At 40.4% G+C, this 21,293-nt stretch overlaps 1 protein-coding gene across 1 annotated transcript in view; it reads left to right on the plus strand.

The window, feature by feature from the left end:
- Positions 1–2,066: 2,066 nt before the first annotated feature.
- Positions 2,067–21,293, plus strand: part of LOC308413683 (NACHT, LRR and PYD domains-containing protein 4A-like) — a gene marked incomplete at both ends in the record, with an annotated part of 667,338 nt that continues 648,111 nt past the window's right edge. Inside the window, 5 exons of the mRNA XM_080908711.1 lie at positions 2,067–2,343; positions 6,854–8,426; positions 11,433–11,591; positions 12,033–12,197; positions 12,710–12,877. Of these exons, the coding sequence (XP_080764837.1) occupies positions 2,067–2,343; positions 6,854–8,426; positions 11,433–11,591; positions 12,033–12,197; positions 12,710–12,877 (2,342 nt within the window). The remainder of the gene's footprint in view (positions 2,344–6,853; positions 8,427–11,432; positions 11,592–12,032; positions 12,198–12,709; positions 12,878–21,293) is intronic.

The raw sequence follows: 21,293 nt of genomic DNA on the forward strand, positions 1-21,293 counted from the left end.
TGTAATCTACCATATAGGTGCTGGAACATAGACCCAGGTTTTCTTGAAGAGCAGGCAGTACTTCTAACCACTGAGCTGTTTCTACAGCCCCACTTTTTTTTTGAGATGGGATTTCACTAAGTTGCCTGGGCTGGTCTCGATTTCTCTGTAGGCAGACCCTAAAATTGTCATCCTCCTGACTCTTCCTGTGATGTTGTTGGCATTCCAGGCCCATGTCACTGGACTCAGCTGTTTATATTTATAGATGTTTTGTGGCAGAATTGTATCGTGTGCCAAATTACTGCTGTCATAGTAACATTTTAATACTGTTCTATATTAGCATTCCAACAAGTTAACCAGAGTTAGTGGTACCTGTAACATTTGAACATTTATTCACGTTTATGTGCATGACTGAGTGTATATAAGTACAGGACATTTACCATGTCCTACCTGCAGAGTCCATAAGGTCCCATGGAGCTAAAGTTGTAGGACGTTGTTTGCCCCCCAGTTTGGATACTGCAAACTGAACCTGGGTTTTCTGCAAGAGCAACCAATGCCCTTAACTGCTGAGACATCATTCCAGCCACTGTTTCATAGGACCATAGGAAAGACCATAGGAAAATAGATATTTACAGCACTATTCACAAAATAGGAAAATTGCAGTTATGAAGAGGCAGCAAATGCTACTTTACAGTTGGAGGTCACTAAAACATGAAGAACTGCCCTAAAGAGTTTTGTAGCATTAGGAACGCTGAGAGCCACCATGTTTGTGTCTTTTAACGGGATGAGAGGTAATTGCATGATCCCGTACATTAAAAGTCCCTGCCTTTATTTAGCATCCACTATGAACAGTGTGCTATGTGGTAAGTTAATGACCACATTATTTTCTGCCTGTTTTTTTTTTTTTTTTTTTTTTTTTTGAGATAGGATTTTTGAGTAGATATGGAAATCAATAAATTTGGCTAGAAAAGCTGGCCAGCAAACCACAAAGATCCTTTTCCGTCTGCCTTCCCAGTGCTAGGATTACAGGCCTGTGACATCACACCATGGTGTTTTTTATTTCTTTACATACATTAGATCCCCAAAGCCATTTCCCATACTTTTGTGCATCCCAGTCCCCCTCCCACATACCTTCCCCCTCCCCCAGATCTATCCTTCCTTTGCCTCCCCCAGAACAGAGCAGGTCTCCCAGCAATAGCAACAAAATAGAGCTTAGCCAGTTGCAATAAGACTAGGCACAAACCTCATAAAGGCCAGATGAGGCAGCCCAGTAGTAGGAAAAGGGTCAAGTGCAGGCACAAGTGCCAGAGAGAGCTCCTGCTACTACAATGGGAGGTTCACAGAAGACCTAGTGCAGACCCATGCAGGCTCCATGATTGTCTCTTCAGTCTCTGTGAGCCACTAGGGGCCCTGCTTAGTTGATCTGTGGGTTGTGTTCTTATGGTGTCTTCCACCCCTCTTGTTTTGACAATTCTTTTTCTGCCTCTTCTCTGTGGTTACCCAGGCGTCCTCTACTATTTTCTGTGGTCTTTGTCCCTGCTTCTCTCAGTTGACAGATGATGCACTGATGATTATGGGGGCAGATACTAATGTAACATTATAGCGGAAAAATGATTATGTATAATTTTTTCGACTTTTTTTTTAGGTAAGTGTATTTGGCTCTATTTTGGGTCACCAGCCTGAACAGCCAGTGGCTCCTGACCATCCATGTAGTGGCCGATGTGGGCTTCCTCTCATGCTGTGGTCTTCAAGCTCAAGTTGGACCAGTCATTGGAAGCCACTTCCACAAATTCTGAATTATGATTATTCCAGCATATTTTGCAGGCATAGGAGGCAGAAGGGTTTGTGACTGCACACCCTGCTTCTTGCATGTATGCTGAGGACCAAGCTTATGTCCCTACATGTGTGCAGAAAACACTTTATGAGCTCAACCATTTCCTAGCCCATTGGCTCCTTTTAATTTTAATTAATTAGTTAACCAATTATTTTGTAACTCGGCTGTTTGCCTGATTTTCCCACAGATCCTGACTGTTTTTTAATTCTGGTACTCATCTCTCAGAAGACCAGTCTATCTTCCTGAAAACAAGATGGCGTCTTTCTTTTCCGATTTTGGCATTATGTGGTACTTGGAAGAACTTAGGAAGAAGGAATTCATGAAGTTTAAGGAGTTCCTCAAGGAGGAGATTTTGCAACTGGGGCTGACACAGGTTTCTTGGACAGAATTGAAGAAGGCATCTCGGGAAGACCTTGCCAACTTACTGTTGAAACATTGTGAAGAATGGCAAGCCTGGGATGTGACCTTCAACATTTTCCAGAAGCTCAATAGGAAGGATCTCATAGAGAGGGCAAGAAGAGAGATTTGTGGTAAGTTGATAAAAGCTTTGTTACAGTGAATGTCATAGTTTTGATAATTGTTCTTCATGCTTACCATAGTGTCAGCAGGCATCATTTTCTTCTTGACGGAGATGTGAGGTCTATTCTGTGTGGTCAAATGTATGAGTTTTCCATGTTCTAACCTAGTTGGTTAAACTTCAGCCAATGATGTTACCAATATTCCCTCTAGTCTAAACTGGAGTCTTAACTCTACAATGAAATGGTAGCACTATGGGTTTAGGTAAGCAGCAACAGAAAACACCTGAAATAGGTTGTATTTGTGACCTCTAGAAAAGTAGCTGAGTCTGCAAGATATGTTCTGTATAAATGTGATGATCTGACTTTCTATCTCAGCAACCACATAAAAGTCAGGCATGGTCACTCGTTGGTCAGTCTACTTGGCACTGTCTAACCCAGCTATAAAAAGTGTCTCAAGTGAGATGGAGGGCCTGGAGAGATGACTCAGTGGTTAAGAACACCAACTCTTACAGTGACCTCAGCTCTGCTTCCAGAAACTACAAGGTGCTTCAAAAAGTCTGTAACTTCAAATTTCAGGTATCTAATGCCATTTTCTCTTCTCTGGTGGCACTGCATACCTTTGGCACACATGCATGCATACAGACAAAAACACTCATTCATCAAATGAAAAACAAATGAAATTTTTAAAGCAGAGAGCAGTTGAGGAAGACACACAATGCCAATCCCTCACCTCCCATGTTTATTGCATCCCCCTTCCACATACATATCATATATGCATTTGAAATATATAAAGCCATGTTTCATAAACACTGTAACCTTAGGAGTCATTTGTTTTTATGCTAGTATAAGATATCAAAGATATTTTAAGGTTTAATTCCTTTCTTTGTCTTTGATATTCCAGTGTCTTTCTATGATAAGCCTAGATGTATGTTTTTTTTTCTAAGCTCATTCTGCCTGAGGTTCATTGATAGTTTTAGATCTTTGGCTATAAAATATTCTTTACTCTAACCTTTAATTGATTAAAAGTTGTCTCTGTGCTGCTCTTCCTCCCCCTATTTTAAAAGTCACTTTAAATCCAAATATCATCACCCCTTTCTTCCCAATACCTCTTCACATAAATCCACCCTCATTCTCCTCTCTCCCCTTTTTCTCAGAAGAGAGAGACCCCTGTGCATGACTACCTTCCTTGCTGATACTCAAGTCACTGAGGCCAGATGAGGCAGACTCATTAGCAGACCTACAGGGAGGTCACAGATTCAGAGAGAGCCTTCATTCCAGTTGCAGGGGAATCTACATGAAGGCCAAGCTGCATATCTGCTACATATGTGCTGGGGGGAATGGAGCTATGTGTAGGACATGCGCTCTATTAGTTAGGTGGTTCAGTCTTTGGAACCCCCATGAGTCCAGATTAGTTGACACTTTTGGTTTCCCTGTGGAGTCCCTGCTGTCTTCAGGTACCAGAATCCTTCTCCCAACTCTTCCACAAGACCCTCCATTTAATGTTTGGTTGGGAGTATCTGGTTGGGAGTCCATTGGTTTCTGGGTAGAACCTCTCAGAGGACAGTCATGCTCAGCTCCTGGCTGAAAACATAACAGAATATCATTAATAGTGTCTCAGTTTGATTCTTGCCCATAGGATGGGTCTCAATCTGGGGCAGTCATTTTTTGGCCAGCCCCTCAGTCTCTGCTCTATCATTTTTCCAGAATATCTTCTAGGTAGTCAGGGCACACACTGGGTTGACAATTTGTGGGTGGGTTGTTGTCTATATCCCTCCACTGGGAGTCCTTCCTAGCTACAGGAAGTAGACTCTTCAGGATCCATAGTCCCAAGTATAAGGAATCTCAGCTAGACTCACTCCCATGGACTCCCTGGGGTTTTTGCCCACCTGAGGGAGGTCTGTGGCATGTTTTAGAGATGCTCCCCACTGATTTTTGTTTTTTCTCCTCCACTCCTCTCATCTGATACCCCAATCCCATTCCCTCTCTCACCTGGTTTCCATGCTCCTCCATTTCTGAAATTTATTTTTATTTCTAAGAAATATTCAAACATCCTCCTTTGGGCTGTCCATGTTGTTAGGCTTCTTTAGGTCTGTGGGTTGTACTTTGATCATCCTTTATGGTTAACATCCACTTATAAGTGAGTACATACCATTCATGTTCTTTTTATTAAAAATGTTTAAAAATTGTCCCTGTGTTGTTCTTTTTCTGCCTGCTTGAAATCAAGTTGCACATAAAAATCTTAATTTATGATTAAATCCATATGGTCAGTTAGAAACTATATCATGTGTATGTGAGAGTGCCCACTTGTATGTATGTGCACTGTTTATGAACAGTGTCCTTGGAGCTCAGAAGTGCACATGAGATCTGGTCCTACAGTACGTGGATGGTACCCTCTGTATGTTTGTAACTAAACCTAGGTCTTCTGGGTGATTTTAACCACTGAGCAGTTTCTTGAGCTCCACCTGTTAAATCTTCACACATTGTCTTATATCTTTTTATTTTTCCTCTGTGCTCTATGCTGGCTTTTTCTTCTAGCCATTCTCTGGCCCTTTGTTCCCTGTTCAGCTGTTTCTCACCAATTACAAAATCTACGTGTTGGCTTCTTTTGACTTTTGGTACATGTATTATTTGTGTGTGCACATATGCACTTGCATACCATGGCACAAAGATCAGAGACAACTTCTGAGAGTTAATTCTGTTTCTGTCATTTGGGTCTCAGGAATCAAATTTTGATTCTCAGGCTTGATAAATGCCCCAAAGATGTCTCAACTGCCCCTATTTATTGATTCTTAATTTTAGCAAACATCTTTTGTGCATACCTTACTTTTCCTCAGATTCCACTGATTGCCCAACCTGAATTGTATTTCCATTGAGCACCTCTTAAAAATTAAGTATACTTGGCATACAGAGTGTTTCAGTGTAAATGTGTGTATTACTGTGCTTTGCTCACAGTACTCTCTCACTATGACTCTTCCTTCTCTCTTTCCCACGAGTGCCCTCTATCCCCTGAAATTGTACCCTTTTTGCTTTCAAGCCATATATGTGGAAGGTTGGAAATGTTGAAAAACTTTTAAAGTAACTTTTCAAAAATTTTGCATATACAAGCAAGTGTGTGGGATTATGTGTGTGAGTGTACTGCCTGCAGAGATACAGACATTCTGGAGTTGTGTCATAGGCTGCTGTGAGTCATCTGATGTGTATGCTGGAAACCACTCTCAAGACTCTCAGGTTAGCTATTGTGTGTAACTACCGAACCATCTCTCAAGCCCTGTTATTGTACACACTTAAAGTCAATATGACAGTACCTGTTTTCATTATTTAAGTTTAGGCAGCCATGTAGTCTGGTACTCGTGATTGTTGTTTTGGCTGAACCCAGTAGAGATTTATCTATGAAAGACATGCTTTTGGTTTTCAATGAAAATTTTCATTAAGTACATTGCAAGTGAAAGTAAAATAATAGCAAATGATCAAGATAGGTAGGTAGATGGGTTGATAAATAGATCAATATATATAATATATATAGAGGAAGAGGGAGAGAGAGAGAGAGAACAAAACATGAAATTGGGCCAATAGAAATTGACTGGGGAAGCCTCTTAATGACATCTAACTGGAGTTCCCATTAAGAGCAGAGGGTATCCTCTCAAATAATCTTTCCAATTGCAAAAACAAATAATTATAGGAGGGGTACATTGCCAAATCAGGCTCTCATAACATCAAGCTGTGCTCACAACATGCTGCAGAAACCAGATTAAAAAGTTGGAGTGAGTTGAAGCTTCCAATGGACCTTTCTCTCTATGGCTGAGTTTCCCATTTCTAGGGCTGGAATCTTTTCCCATGCAGGTACCTTTATATAATGGGGTAAACAGTCATAAAATCTTCGAGAAATGGTTCACAATTTAGCTGATCTTAAGGGCATGATGCTTTTACTCTAGAGCTCTTTTATTTTCTTCCCTTTCTGTTACAGAATTATGTGTAAGCCCATTTGCAGTTAAGTACCCAAAAAGGCACTGTACTAAAACATGCTTGACTATGAAATGGGGAAAAGGGACAACCCCACTTCAAGTGCCAGCTTCTAAAACAGCATGTGACAGTTCAACAGTATAGCATTCACAACCCACACAGAAATGTAAATGTGATCCAAGGCCAGTGAAAATCTTCTCACATTACCTAGACTTGTTCTGAGCCCATAGCTTACAAACTGCTAAAATTATATATCATAAGGTGGGTTAAGAAATGATTCGGTGGCTAGGAGCTTGCTTTATTCCTGAAGTGTACCTGACTTCAATTCCTAGCAACCTTGTGGGGCTATTCATAAACAGCTGTAAATCCAGCTAAGGTTGGAGGTGGGATTTAACAGCTCTGACCTCTACAAAAACCCACTAACACACACATTATTGAAAATAAGTATTTAAATGATTCATTCTGATAATTCAAATGTTATAGTCGGATTATGTATTGAAAGTTAAGTGAATGCTTAACTTTGGTATGTTGTAAATGTTTTCCCTTTTGCTCCCTGACACAGGATACCCAAAGGTATATCAAGCTCATTTGAAGATGAAGCTAGCCCATGACAGTTCCAGAACATTCAACATTAATACTCAGGATTTATTAAATGAGAAATTCACCGAGGATGACTGTGACTGTCTTGAAAACCTATTCCCATCATATAGCACTGAGATGAAGCCACACATAGTAATCTTAAAAGGTGTGGCTGGAATTGGCAAGACACTAATTTTGAAAAGGTTAATGCTTGCCTGGTCAAAAGGCCTGGTGTTTCAAAACAAATTCTCTTACATCTTCTACTTCTGCTGTCAAGATCTGAAGCAGATGAAGATCACTAGCCTGGCTGAACTGATCTGCAGAGAGTGGCCCAGTCCCTCAGCTCCCATAGAGGAGATAGTATCTGAACCTGAGAAACTCTTATTTATCATTGACAAATTGGAAGAAATGGAATGTGATTTGTCCAAACATGAATCTGAGCTGTGTGATAACTTCTTGGAGAAGCAGCCTGTGAATGTACTGATGAGCAGTTTGCTCAGGAGGACGATGCTCCCTGAATCCTCTATCCTTATCTCTGCTACCCCAGAGACATTTGAGAAAATGGCTGAGAGGATTGAGTACACAAATGTGAGAACAATATCAGGATTCAATGAGAACTATATTAAGATACATTTTTACAGCTTGTTCCAAGATAGAAACAGAGCCCAGGAGGCCTTCAGTTTGGTGAGAGAAAATGAGCAGCTTTTTGCTGTATGTCAAGTCCCTCTGCTTTGTGGGATGGTGGCTACTTTTCTAAAAAATGAGATAGAGAAGGGAAGAGACCCGGTTTCCATCTGCCGACGTACCACCTCCGTGTATACCACTCACATCCTCAATTTGTTCACTCCCCAAAATACCCAATATCCAAGTGCGAAAAGCCAAGAGCAACTGCAGGGCTTGTGTTCTCTGGCTGCTGAGGGCATGTGGACTGACACCTTTGTGTTTAGTGAGGAGACTCTCAGGAGAAATGGGATCATGGACTCTGACATTACCACACTGTTGGACATTGGAATAATTGGAAAGATCAGCGAATCTGAAAATTCTTACATATTCCTCCACCCATCTGTCCAGGAGTTCTGTGCTGCCCTCTTTTATCTGGTAAGGAGCCATGAGGACCACCCTTGTCAGGATGTCAAATGTATAAATACACTCATCTTCACGTTTCTAAAGAAAGTCAAAGTACAGTGGATCTTTTTAGGCTGTTTCATCTTCGGCCTTTTACATGAATTGGTAAAAAAAAAACTAGAAGCATTTTTTGGCCACCAGCTGTCCCAGGAAATAAAACATCAGTTGTATCAGTGCCTGGTCACCATACATGGCAATAAAGAGCTTCAAGAGCAGATAGATGGCATGAAGCTGTTTTCCTGTCTGTTTGAGATGGAGGATGAAGCCTTCCTAGAAACAGCAGTAAACTGTGTGCAGCACGTTAACTTTGTGGCTACTGATTGTTCTGATATCATTGTTGCTGGCTACTGCTTAAAACGCTGTTATACCCTGAAGAAACTATCCTTTTCAACCCAAAATGTTCTCAATGAAATACGGGAATGCAAGTCAATGTGAGTCTATTTAATATCTTTCTTCTCTGTCCCGTATTCAGAATCTGTCCGTGTGTGTTGATGATTTATATAGACAGAGTGAAAACTCAACCTTACTGGTTGTCCAATGGTGAGTAGTCATTGTAGAAACCACATATATAACGGCAAACAACAAAAACAGCATTAACAGTATGGGTGTGCATATATGTACATGTATGTATATATGTAAGTAGATATACACATGAATACATATGTTTATATATATGTATATGCATCTGTGTATACATATATATCTGTACATATGTGTATGTATGCACACAATCATGTGTATACATGTATAGCTGTCAGCTTGAGAGTTGGTGGTACATAATACAGACAGGAGGGAGAAAGTGATGGGATAGAATTTCAATTGAATGATTTAAAAATATTTACAACATAGAGTTTTTTTTAAGAAAAAGAGATTCACATGGTTTGACAAGAGCTTTACATAAGATTCATTTTTCATTTATGTGTATGTGACTGCATGTTAGTATGCACATATGTGGATATGTCCTCAATGGCCAGAAGTCTGCATCACACACTTTCTGGTCTTATGCTAAACCCCAGTTCTGGGTTCTGGGATACATATTCTTATTCTCTGAAGAAAAGTAAACATACTTAAATTAAACACTGAAATGTCCAACAGGCTCTGTTCTGAACCCAATGTGGACTCCTTAAAAGATAACATTATTTGGTCTTATTAATATTTATTTTTGGTAATTGTTCTGAGACAGGATCTCACTGCATTGCTGAGGCAGGCCTACAGGTAAGATGAAGTTTCTGTCTCCAGAGTACTGGAACTAAAACTATGTGCTGATAGCTAATACATGGCTATTTTTGTTAATTACTAATTATGCATATTATAGGTTCACAGTGATACATCATTTCATATATACAAGCACCCAGGAAGTATCTCAGTTCAAAAAATATTGCCTGGTTAAATGTACAGGTCCTGTATTTGTTCTCCAAGTTCATATAAAACCAAGTGCACATGCCTGTAATCCAAGCACTAGGGCAGGCCTGTAATATATACAGTATATGGTAGGAATACAGCATATGAATAACACTTAGCCAGGTCTGAGGGTCTAATGCTTGTAACCACAACTCCCAGAAAACTGTGCCAAAACATTCGCTCAGCATTTTAAAGTATTCTGGGCTACATACAGTATGGCTACAAAGTCAGTGTGATCTAAAGAAAGAAATTCTGTCTCAAAAAAAATCAAGCAACAAAAGTACATGTGTAAAAATTTTGATTCTTTGACTCTTTTTTTTCATCCTGAGAACAGAATCAAGGGCCTCATATACACTTGGATGGCACTTTACCAGGAACAGCAGTCCTGCCTCTTCTTTTTTTTTTTTTTTTTTTTTTTTTTTTTTTTTTTTTTTGTTGTTGTTGTTTTAAGACATGGTTTAGCCTTCTATTCATTCTGTAATCAAGGCTGATCTTAAACCTCTGATCTTTTTGAAACAATAGAATAAGTTAACCTGACTGATTAGGATCCCTGGAGTTTATCCATGAGACTTTCCTCTTCCTAGTTATAGTGTTTTTGTTCTCAGAGCAGCAGTGATATTAACCCAATAGACTGTAAGGTTGGAGTGAGATAATCTGTGTCCTGTATTTTCTTCCCTTCTGAGATGTGAGCATCACACTTGACTCTCCCTTGGTCACCTGGCTGCAAGCTACTTTTTAAAAGTTAAGAGTTATGGGGGATATAGGGACGGTTCAATTTTTGCACAAGTATGAGAACTTAAGTTTTATCCCCTGGATTCACATTTTTAAAAGGTTGTGCTTAGCAGCATGTATCTATAATCCCAGCTCTAATGATGCAGAGACAAGGCAAGCACATACATGTACACTTATGCACATTTGCATGCACTCAAAAACGTGAAAAAAAATCATGTACCGAACTGACCTATTTGATAGTATAGTACAGCAAAGGTGAGTTGCAAATACGGGTCACAGATAAAAGGTGTCTGCACTCATGTCTGATGACCTAAGTCATTTGTTTAGACTACATGGTAGGAAACTGATTCCTGCAAGTTGTCCTTTGACCTCAATACACATAATGCACCATGCCAGTGAGTGATGCCTACAAGCTCAGCACACACAGTCTCCCTCCCTCCCTCCCTCTCCCTCCCCCCTCTTTTTCTCCCTCTTCCCTCCTCTCTTACCACACACACAGAAATGTTACAATGCAAATATGATTATCCTATTAGAGATAAGGAAAGTGGGCAGAGAAGTCACTTATTATGCCTGATACACACTGTGTCCAATCTAAAGTGTGAGTCAGGAAATTCTTGCTCTAGGTTTTGACTTGGGGGCTATGAAACTCTGCCTAAATTTTTCATTCTAATATTACCAAGGTTTTCTGTAAGGCAGGATTTCCTAACGTTGATACTGCCAAGTGATATGGGCTATCTTATCTTGCTGTGGGAGCAGGGAAGGTCAGGGAAAGCTCCAGAAAACCATGGTTTTCAATGTGTGAGATTCTCAGAATTCTGAGATTTTCCAGTAGACATTAACTGCATCTACACCTCAAGCTATAACAGCCAAAGTCCCACAGACCTTGCCACATGTCTAGCTAAGAACTGCACACTTGAAATGAACTCAGCTGTCTTTGATTACTCTGTTTGGGGAGTCAGTTTCGGTACATTTATGTACTGCAAGTGGATTGACTTAGCGTTTTGTGAATGAGTAGAACTGAATATGCTCGTAGGTTTTATCATCTCTTTATTAATATTTTATGAGTATGGATGCTTTTGCCTACATGTGTGTATATATATGATGTCTACATAGTACCATCATGGACAGAAATAGGGCGTCAGATAGTCCTGCAATTGGATTTATGGATAGTTGTGAGCCACCATTTTGGTGTTGGAAACTGAACTCGGTTCTTCTGGGAGAAGGCCATATTGTCTTAACCACCAAGACATCTTTCCAGCCCCTTGAGTTAACAGTATAATGTATTTCTTTCTCCTCTATTACAGGGAAAAGCTTCTCACCTCTTGGAGTCAAATATGCTCTGTACTCATAAGCAGTAAGAATATCCAGGAACTCCAAATTAAAAACACTAGTCTCAGTGAGTCAGCCTTTTTGGTCTTGTATTACCATTTGAAGTACCACAACTGCACCTTTAAAGTATTTAAGTAAGTTAGAGGTTTCTTTTGATTTATTTTTTATCACAGAAGCAACAGAATACCAGGCTTCCCACCATCTCTCAGCTAACTACATAAAAGAAGGCTTATACTGTCTACAGTAGAACCTTACTAGATAGAGACATATAATATCATTTGCCAAACATTCTTCACTGAGGGCTGTTCCATAAATTTTAGGATGATAAGTGTGGGAGTGGGGCGGGGAGACTCCACTGTTTACATTCTAGTAGCATCTCAATGTAATAGCCAATTTTACTTCCACATATTTCCACATGGTTCCATATAGAAGAGAAAATTCACCCAGTTTGAGAACCAGCGAGCTGTATCACCGGGTAATAAAATTAGAGTTATCTGGTCATTATCAGATATAGGATTGTGCCAAAGGTGAGAGCTCAGGCTGGATAGAAACTGATGGATACCTCTCTTCTGCAGGGCAAATACTGTGTTTTTCTTATGTGAAAATCGCATATTCTTCGAGTTGATTCAGAACCACAGTTTACAGTTCTTGGACCTCACCTTCACATGCCTCTCCAGCACGGATGTGAAACTGTTGTGTGATGTCTTGAACCAGGAAGAATGTAACATAAGTAAACTGGAGTAAGTCTTTGTGTTCACCTTCACCGAGCTCATTGACACCTTCTCAACAGAATCAAGTTAACTTTGATCTGTCTCTGGCCCTAACCTAAGCAATAATGGAGGGGACAATGGTTTACTTGATTCAAAATTTCAGCTTATAGGCTGTTGCTGTGGGAAGCCAGGGTAGCAAAACCTGGAACATAGTCCCATCACATGCACTATCAAGAGCAAAGAGCAGTGGATTAATGCACACATGCTAGTGTTCATCTGAGTCCTGAGAGGTCCAAACTTTCATGGGAATAACTAGCGGGGGGGGGGGGGGGAGAAGGGAGAGAGGAGGGAGAGAGGAGGGAGAGAGGAGGGAGAGAGGAGGGAGAGAGGAGGGAGAGAGGAGGGAGAGAGGAGGGAGAGAGGAGGGAGAGAGGAGGGAGAGAGGAGGGAGAGAGGAGGGAGAGAGGAGGGAGAGAGGAGGGAGAGAGGAGGGAGAGAGGAGGGAGAGAGGAGGGAGATTATGATTTTGTCATTTCCTGCAGGCTAAAACACTGTAACCTTTACCCTGATGACTGCAAAAACTTTGCCTTAGTCCTGATGATGAGCAGGAACTTGAAGGATCTTAATTTGTCATCTAACAACTTGGGCCAAGGAATAAACTTACTTTGTAAAGCTTTGTGCCACCCAGACTGCATTCTGGAGAACTTATCGTAAGTGGCCATGGGAGGTGCGGACTAGGGAGAACTGTGGAATGTTTCAACCCTGTCTCCATTTGCTAAAATGCCAGGTGTATCTGAGGAAATTTCTCAGTGGGTAGGCATACTTTCTTTGCTGACAACAGCAGAACTTGATGTCTATAATCCTAGAGCTAAGGGCTGGAGGTAGGTGTGTATCAGGAACAGACATAGGAGGAGCTAATAACTATCAGGTGGTCTGCCTGAGATGGTCTGCCTCAGATTAAAATAATCCGTGATCAATTTTCTCCCATAGGCGAGGCCCAGGACAAAATCAGTCTTAGGAAAGTTTCCTGCTCTTAATATGTGTTTCCTGTTATTAAACATATGTAACAATTTCTAGGTATTAACCCACACTTTTGAGCAGATCTCTGCAGACCTACCAATCTATACCATTTTGTAGTGATGCTATGTAGACAAACAGATGACTTCTTAATTCATGATGATCCTATAAGAATTCTAAAATAATATCAGTATTTATTAAGACATTTTATAGTGAGACTATTAGGTCGTTTCTGATTATTGAAACTGTAATGAGAATTCTTGACTGTCTTTGACAACAGTTAATTGCTTCTACTACACAGATCATATTCCAAAAGGTTGTAAAACACTTAACAAAACAACAAAAAATGGAACTCTGGTTTATTAGAGGTACTGGGACAGAAGATAAAACATTGTCTGTGTTTATCTATACAAAACCTCACTTAAAAAGTAGTTGTGATTTTTAACTATCCATGAGCCTGAGTTTCCTAACTTTCCACTGTGACAGGTAACGAATGTTTAGCCAGATAATTACTCTTAAAGGATATTTATAGAAACAATCTCTGTTGTAAACTTTTACTTCAATTTATGATATGAATTTCCATGCAAACTTTGATGAACATTTTACCATGAGATCATGTATTCTGAAAGGTGTATACGTGCTAAGGTCGAACAGGAGAAAGAGAACTGTGTTGAGAACTTTTTAAACAGAACACTTTTTAGTCAGATATGAACAGAACTTTTAAGGGCAGAACTGAAGATAACATTTTTAGAAAGGACACAAAACTTTGACAGGAATGAACTCAGAAGAACTTATAACTAAAGGCATAGCATCAGGAGAAAAGGCTTTGAGAGTAAAAGCCTTATTTTGACATCAGAGCAGGACGAGAAAGCAAGATTGGAAGGAGAATGGAGTGGAATGATTTAGAAACTATAAGGTAACATAAAAAACTAAAAGAGCAATGTGCAGAATATAGAGGGAAAGGGGAAAGAAAAAGACTCTGCAGAGACAGCAGAAGGATCAGGCAGGATTCTCTTTCCCACAGGACAGAACAGGTCTTTCCTTAATAACAAAGCAGGCTTAGTCTTATTAAAAGAAACAATGCTTTCTTATGAACTTGACTTTTATTTACTTTTATTTAGTAAAAGGTTAGAAGTTTTTATTTTTCTCTATGCAATATTGATTGGAGCTCATGTTTTATCCAAAATGAGTGAGTTCTTTCTGCACTGGTGCTTGCACTTTTGCTCCAAATGCATATGTAAGTATAGGTGTGTGTGTGTGTGTGTGTGTGTGTGTGTGTGTGTGTAAGTATGTAATTATGAGAATGTATGCAAGATTGGCTCAATCTTGGTTTGAATGAATGTATAAATAAATATTTATGTGTGAATCCATATATGGATTTGTGTGTTTATATATATTTGCTTATGTAAAAGTTTTTCCTTCTGTGAGCATGATTCTCTTTACCTTGCTCAATAAAAATATATGGATCCTAACTTCTCTATAGCCTGCAAACATGAGGCATCTGTACAAAAGGGGAAATGCTCTGCAATTAACCCTTTACTGTATTTGTTGTATTAAGATGAGGTGCAGTTTCTGGCCTCAGAGGAACACAGAAGGCAGGTAAGATGCAGTAGTGAAGTAACATAGACTGAGATATGTAATTTTATTTGATTTTATACTTTTTGCTATACAACAACCTTAAATATCTTTTGAGACAAAAGTCTTAGCCTCAAGTAACACTCTTCTGCCTCTGCTGCCTCAAGGAGAACTAAAAAGTAAATACTGTGTTGGGGCTGGTCCCCTGCAGATGTATCCCAGAGCTTCAGGATTAGAGGTATTGGTGAGTTCCCATCTCAGAACAGGACAGAGATCAACCGAGGATGGCATTTGCATCATCCTCCAACCTCCAAACACAGGAGCACACGTACAGCGTACATACTCTTAGATTTCTGACAGGCAATATAGAGACTTAAGAGACAGTCTAAAACATACTCCTTACTCGAATATTGTGAATGACTATGTCCTGTGAGAAAGGGAATCTTGTGTAGGATGGCTGTGACTTTTTTTTCTTTTTTCATTTTTCTGGGATGTTCTCTTTATTTACATTTCAATAGTTATCCCCTCCCCACAATTTCATCTCCCCTTATCTCATCGGCACCATGAGAGTGCTCACTCTCCCTACTACCATCTTCCACCTCAGCATATGACATATTGGCGTTCCTCTACACTGGGAAAATGAGCCCTCCATTGACCAAAGGCCTCTCTCCCATTGATGCCAGAGAATGTTATCTTCTGCTGCATATACACTTGGGGCAATGGGTCTCTTTGTGTGAACTATTGGCTGGTATTTTAGTCCCTAAGAGCTGTGGTGGGTTTAATTGGTAATTTTGTTCTTCCTATGGGGTTGGAGACCCTGTCAGCTCCTTCAGTCCTTTCTCTAGCTCCTTCATTGCGCTCCTCATATTCAGTCTGGTGGTTATCTGCAAGCATCCTCCTCTGTATCAGTAGGGCTCTGTAAGGGACTTTGAGGAGGCATCCATATCATGTTCCTGCCAGTAAGCACTACTTGGCATCAGCAAACGTGCTTGGCTTTAGTGGCTGCATATGGTATGGATCCCCTGGATGATCTTTTCTTCAATTCCTGCTCCTCTATGTGGCCCTTTATTTTCTCCATGAGTGTTTTGTTCTCCGTTTGAAGAACAACTGTGGCATCACCTTCTGGCATTCCTTCTCTTTGAGCTTCATAAGTTCTGTGAGTTTTTTCTTGGGTATTCATGCTTTTTGGTTTAGTATATTCTTATATATATGGGTACATACCGTGAGTGTTCTTTTGTGACTGGATTAACTTACTCAGGACTATAGCTTCAAGTCTATCCATTTGACTACAAATTTCATGAAGTCATTGTTTTTAATAGCTAAGTAGTACCACATTCTGTATATGTAGCACAATTTCTGTATCCATTCCTCTGTTGAATGACATCTGGGTTCTTTCCAGCTTCTGATAAATGAGGCTGTTATGAACATAGTGGAGCATGTGTCTTTGTTAGATGTTGGAGATTCACTTGGGTATATGCCCAAGAGTGGTATAGCTGGGTGTTCAGGTAGTACTATGTCCAATTTTTTGAGGCAGTGCCAGGCTGATTTCTAGAGTGGTTGTACCAGTTTGCAATCCTACCAGGAGTTGAGGAGTGTTCCTCTTTCTCCACATTCTTGACAGCATCTGCTGTCACTTGAGTTTTCATCTTAGCCATTCTGACTGGTGTGAGGTGAAATCTTAGGATGGTTTTGATTTGCATTTCCCTCTTGATTGGGGATGTTGAGCATTTATTTAGGTGATTCTCAGCCATTAGGTATTCTTCAGTTGAGAATTCTTTGTTTAGCTTTGTACACCATTTTTCAATAAGATTATTTAATTCTCTAGAGTTTAAATTCTTGAGTATTTTGTATATCTTGAATATTAGCCAATGCATACAAAGATGCATATCTCAGATATTGAATTGGTAAGGATCTTTTTCCAGTCTCTTGTTTGCCAGTTTGTCATGTTGAGAGTGCCCTTTGCCTTACAGAAGTGTTGCAATTTCATGAGGTTCCATTTGTTGATTACTGATCTTAGAGCATATGCTACTGATGTTCTGTTCAGGAAAATTTGCCCTATGCCTATGTGTTCTATAATCTTCCCCATTTTTTGTTCTGTTAGTTTCAGTGTACCTGGTTTGATGTGGAGGTCTTTGATCCAGTTGGACTAGATCTTTGTACAAGAAGTTAAGAAAGGATCAATTTGCAATCTTCTGCATGGTGACTGCCACTTAAAACATGACCATTTGTTTAAGATGCTGTCCTTTTTCTATTGAAAGTTTTTAGCTACTTTGTCAAAGATCAAATGACTATAGGTTTGTGGGTTCATTTCTAGGTCTTCTATTCAATTTGATCTACCCACCTGTGTCTGTACCAATACTGTTGTACTTAATGGTCTGGGAGGAGCACTCTGCTCCTTTGGGGGAAGGTAGCCCCTTACTACAGGTCCCAGGGAAGGCTGCTTCTGGTGTGCTCTGCCTGGCTCACAGGAATTCAGGCTGTGAGGCATGGGAACAAATCCCAGCAGGGTGCTGCCAGGCCTGTGACTCAGCCCTGTGCTCGGATTATAGACCTGCTGGCCTGTGCCTTAAACCCCTGGCTGCCTGTTAGAAAAGTGCAGAGCCTGCGATAAGGCTCAGGGATAAAGAGTTTATGGAGGACGAAGGAGTCAGGACCACAAAGGAACCAGGACTGAAGAGAAGGTTTCAATGTGTGTCTTTATATTCACCTGCCTTTCTCCTTTGTTCTGTTCTTTTTTAAACAGCCCAGGATCCAACCACTAGATTCCCATACATTTGCCTCTAAGATTGGCCACAGTTGTTTTTCTAATGCTACATATGCACGTGTGTGTGTGTGTGTGTGTGTGTGTGTGTACGCGCGCGCATGAGCAGGGGATGGACTTAGGGAGTGGCTGATTTGGCTAGAGTCTAAGTCACTCTCTCCTGTGGAGGTAGGGTTTGGGATGTGCCTAGAGCCTTAGACATCTACCTCATTGTGATGCATCCAGGCAAAGTGGATTTGCAATTGGGAGTTCAGAAGGCTCTTGCTGCTTGGCAGTTAACTGTTTTGGGGGCTTTGACTGAACTCAACCTCTCACAGTTCCACTTTGGCCCTTCAGTCCCACAATTCCCCTTTCTCTTTTTATAGCGGAGAGGTGTCATCAAAACATTGGATTTCTGAGTTGGGGACAGTTTGATACTAGACTAAAACCGAATATGTGGTGATTTTTGCGATGTTGCCCATTTGCTGTTTAGGAATTGGATGAGGCAGGGTGCTAGGAGGAGCAGGGCTCCTATAGCTAGTATGGGAACAAGGATAGAGAGAAGCCCAGCTACCAAGGGGTTAGAATACCAAGGGGAATGGGTTGGGAGGACAAAGGATCTTTGAACAAATTGATAGTCCCACAGGTATTCAAGTCAACATTGATATTGAACAATATTTGACTAATCTGGTTAGATATCATGTCTTCCTTGCTGTGCTATAATTTCTCCACATTCAGCAGTTCTTTGGCTTTGGTGACAAATTTCATGTACAGCTGGAAGGTCTCAAGTCTGTCTTCTGTGGGTCTCGGCAGTTGTCTGTAGATCTTAGTATGTTGTCTCGGAAGTCGTCAGTCAGATGGGGTGTCTGGAGCAAGGCAGCTTTGTTGTCCCAGGTGAGTCTGAAGAGATGGCATTTAGTCTTGGGTCAGTCTATGGGAGTAGTACTGTAGCAAACCTTTGGAGGTGATCACAGCAGAGGAGCAGAGCCCCACCAGGGTGGGTTCTGCTTAGGGGGGGTTAGCCTGTGATGGTTTGCTTGGGAGTACATCATGGTCTGTTGTTATGATCCTAGAAAAGCAAGAGTGTTAGAGATATTCTGCCTTGCAAGACATCCTTTAAGTCTGCTTTGGATGGCTGAGGAAGAAAATTTTATGTTAATTATTTATCTGTGACATGCAGTAACAGCTTGTCTATCAAAGGAAGCTTGTTGTTGTTTAGTAATTCAGTAATAACTATCAGTATAGGTGGTTTGGCCTGTGGAAATAGATTAACAATGGACAACTTTTAGACATAAATCATGAGTTCTAGAAAAAATAACTTAAGTAAAGAGGCATGAAGATTTTTGGGCTGAGAAGCACGAACATTGCCTTGAGTGTGTCTGTTGAAGAAAACAAGCAGAGAAACAAAGATTAACAATTTTTGGTCCTTAGGTGTGTTTTTCTACTGTCTTTGGCTGGTCTAGGTGCAGAGGATGGAGAGGACATTCTCTACTTCTGCATTTTGGCAGACTAGTCTGGTTTCCCACCATTTTTCTTCTAAATTCTAAATTTAGAACGGGAGGAGATGAAAGACCAACTTCTAATGAAAGCTCTAAGAGAAAATAGTCTTGGTCACAGTCAGGGATAGAGGGAGAGAAAAGCAGTCGTTTGATTAGTGATGGGGGAGTCCCGCATCCTAGTCCTGCCTTCACCAGCAGAGGTGCTTGTTGAGGAGCAGATGTGGGATATTTGACTATGGCTGCTGGGTGGGCATCGGGCTGTGAGAAGCCACAAGACTCAGCTCATAGGGTGGAGAAGCAAAGTCTATGCTGTGGGAATAGGGGACCGGAGCTGTCAAGTTCTCAGGCTCATGGACACCCAGGAGCCTCTGGATATTGCTGAAGAACTGAGAATGAAATGAGGACCTGTGAGCAGGGCCGAGAAGGGGGAAAGGGGAACACTGGAGAACCCATGAGCAGGGGTTCTCCAGAGATGGAGAAAGAGATGGGGAAAGAGAAACTGGCTCCCATGACCTGTAGGCTCTTTTTTTAACAGTAGCCATGTCTAGGCATATAGAGAAGACTTCTTAGGTAAAAGCTTTCCTACAGGTCCTGGTGACAGGTCCAGATAAAGAGAAATGGTCTATGAGTTTAAGATGTTCACTGTCAAGGCAGAAAGTGAATGAGTAAAACCTGACTTTACAGGATGGGCCAGAGACATACAAAAAAAAAATCCTTTTGTAAGGTGGAGTGTCTAGGAACAATGTATAATTGGCTATGTTTTTAGGCCTTTAGAATTGGGGGTAATTTGGGGTAGGGTTTTGTAAATTTTCTTGGGTATTACATTCTTTCAGTTGGTTACTTTCTGTTTGGCTGGTGAGGACTACCTTTGGAAGATATCTCTTCCTAGAAGATTAGTGGCACCTGAGGCACTAAAGGGCATATGAGACCTGTGGCTCCATCTGGATCTTCCCACTTATCTGCCTGTTTAGTGATGAGAGCATTTGAGGTGCCCTGTATGCCAAGGAGCTGGGGTCCAGAGATCAGTTGCCAGTCATTTGAGATCTCTTGCTGTCTTAAAAGTTTCCTGTCTGCTCTAGTGTCAATAGGCACTTGAATAGTTTGTTGTCTATTTTAATGCTCAAATTAGGGTGAGAACTTTCTGAGATACTACATACCTATAAGAATTGTCGGGGGTTATCTGTCCCTCTTACTGTCAGGGGTCCAGTGGTTTAACATCCTTATCATATATAAACATGGATCCAGGGAGTGAAGAAGGACAAGTATCTCTCCAGGCTTGATGGGTATTTAGCCTGCCATATTGGGTCTGAAGAAGACATTTTGTCCTGGGAGCATGAATGCCATCCTCTTTTAACTGCTTGCCTAAGTCCTTTTAAATCTGAAGCTTGTTGTGTATACCAATTTAGTGGTTCAGCTTGATTTGTATTGACATTTACAGGGATTTATTGTTGTTTCCTGCTGTTATTGTTGATGGAGGTAGAATTGTTTCTGTTTTTCTTATTTGGGGTTTGTTGCAAGGAGATTAATTTCTTGCTCTTCCTAGGGTGAAGTTTCCCTCGTTATAGTAGAGTTTTCTATGTATTATCCTTTTTTGGGCTAGATTTGTGGATAGATATTCTATAAATTTGCTTTTATCTTGGAATATCTTGGTTTCTTTATGTGGTAACTGAGAGTTTTGCTGGACATGGTAACCTGGGCTTGCATTTGTGTCCTCTTAAGGTCTGAAGGACATTAGTCCCGAATCAATTAGTTTTCATTGTCTCTGTTAAAAAGTCTGGTGTAATTCTGATTGGTCTGCCTTCATATATTACCTGCCCTTTTTCTCTCCCTAATTTTAGTATTATTTCTTTGTTTTGAATATTTATTTTTTTGACTATTGTGTTGGGAAGAATTTCTTTTCTGGTCCAATTTATATGGGGTTCTGATGGCCTCTTACATGTTCATGGTCATCTTTCTTTAACCTGGGGAAGTTTTCTTCTGTAATTTTGTTGAAGATATTTAATGGGTCTTGTAGTTGGGAAACTGCACTTTTCTACACGTATTATCCGTAGGTTTTGTCTTCTCATTGTGTCCTAGATCTTCTGGATGTTTTGTACTAGAAACTTTTTGATTTTTGTATTTTCTCTAACTGTTGTGTTAATCCTTTCTATGGTATCTTCTGCCCCTAAGATTTTCTCTTCAATCTCTTCTATTTTGTTCATGATGCTTGCATCTGTGACTCCTTATGTATTTCCCAAGTTTTCCAACATCAGGATTGCCTTATTTTTAGATTATTTATTGTTTCTATTTCTGTTT

The sequence above is a fragment of the Micromys minutus genome (genome assembly GCF_963924665.1).
Source record: "Micromys minutus genome assembly, chromosome: 32".
Classification (NCBI taxonomy): Eukaryota; Metazoa; Chordata; class Mammalia; order Rodentia; family Muridae; genus Micromys; species Micromys minutus.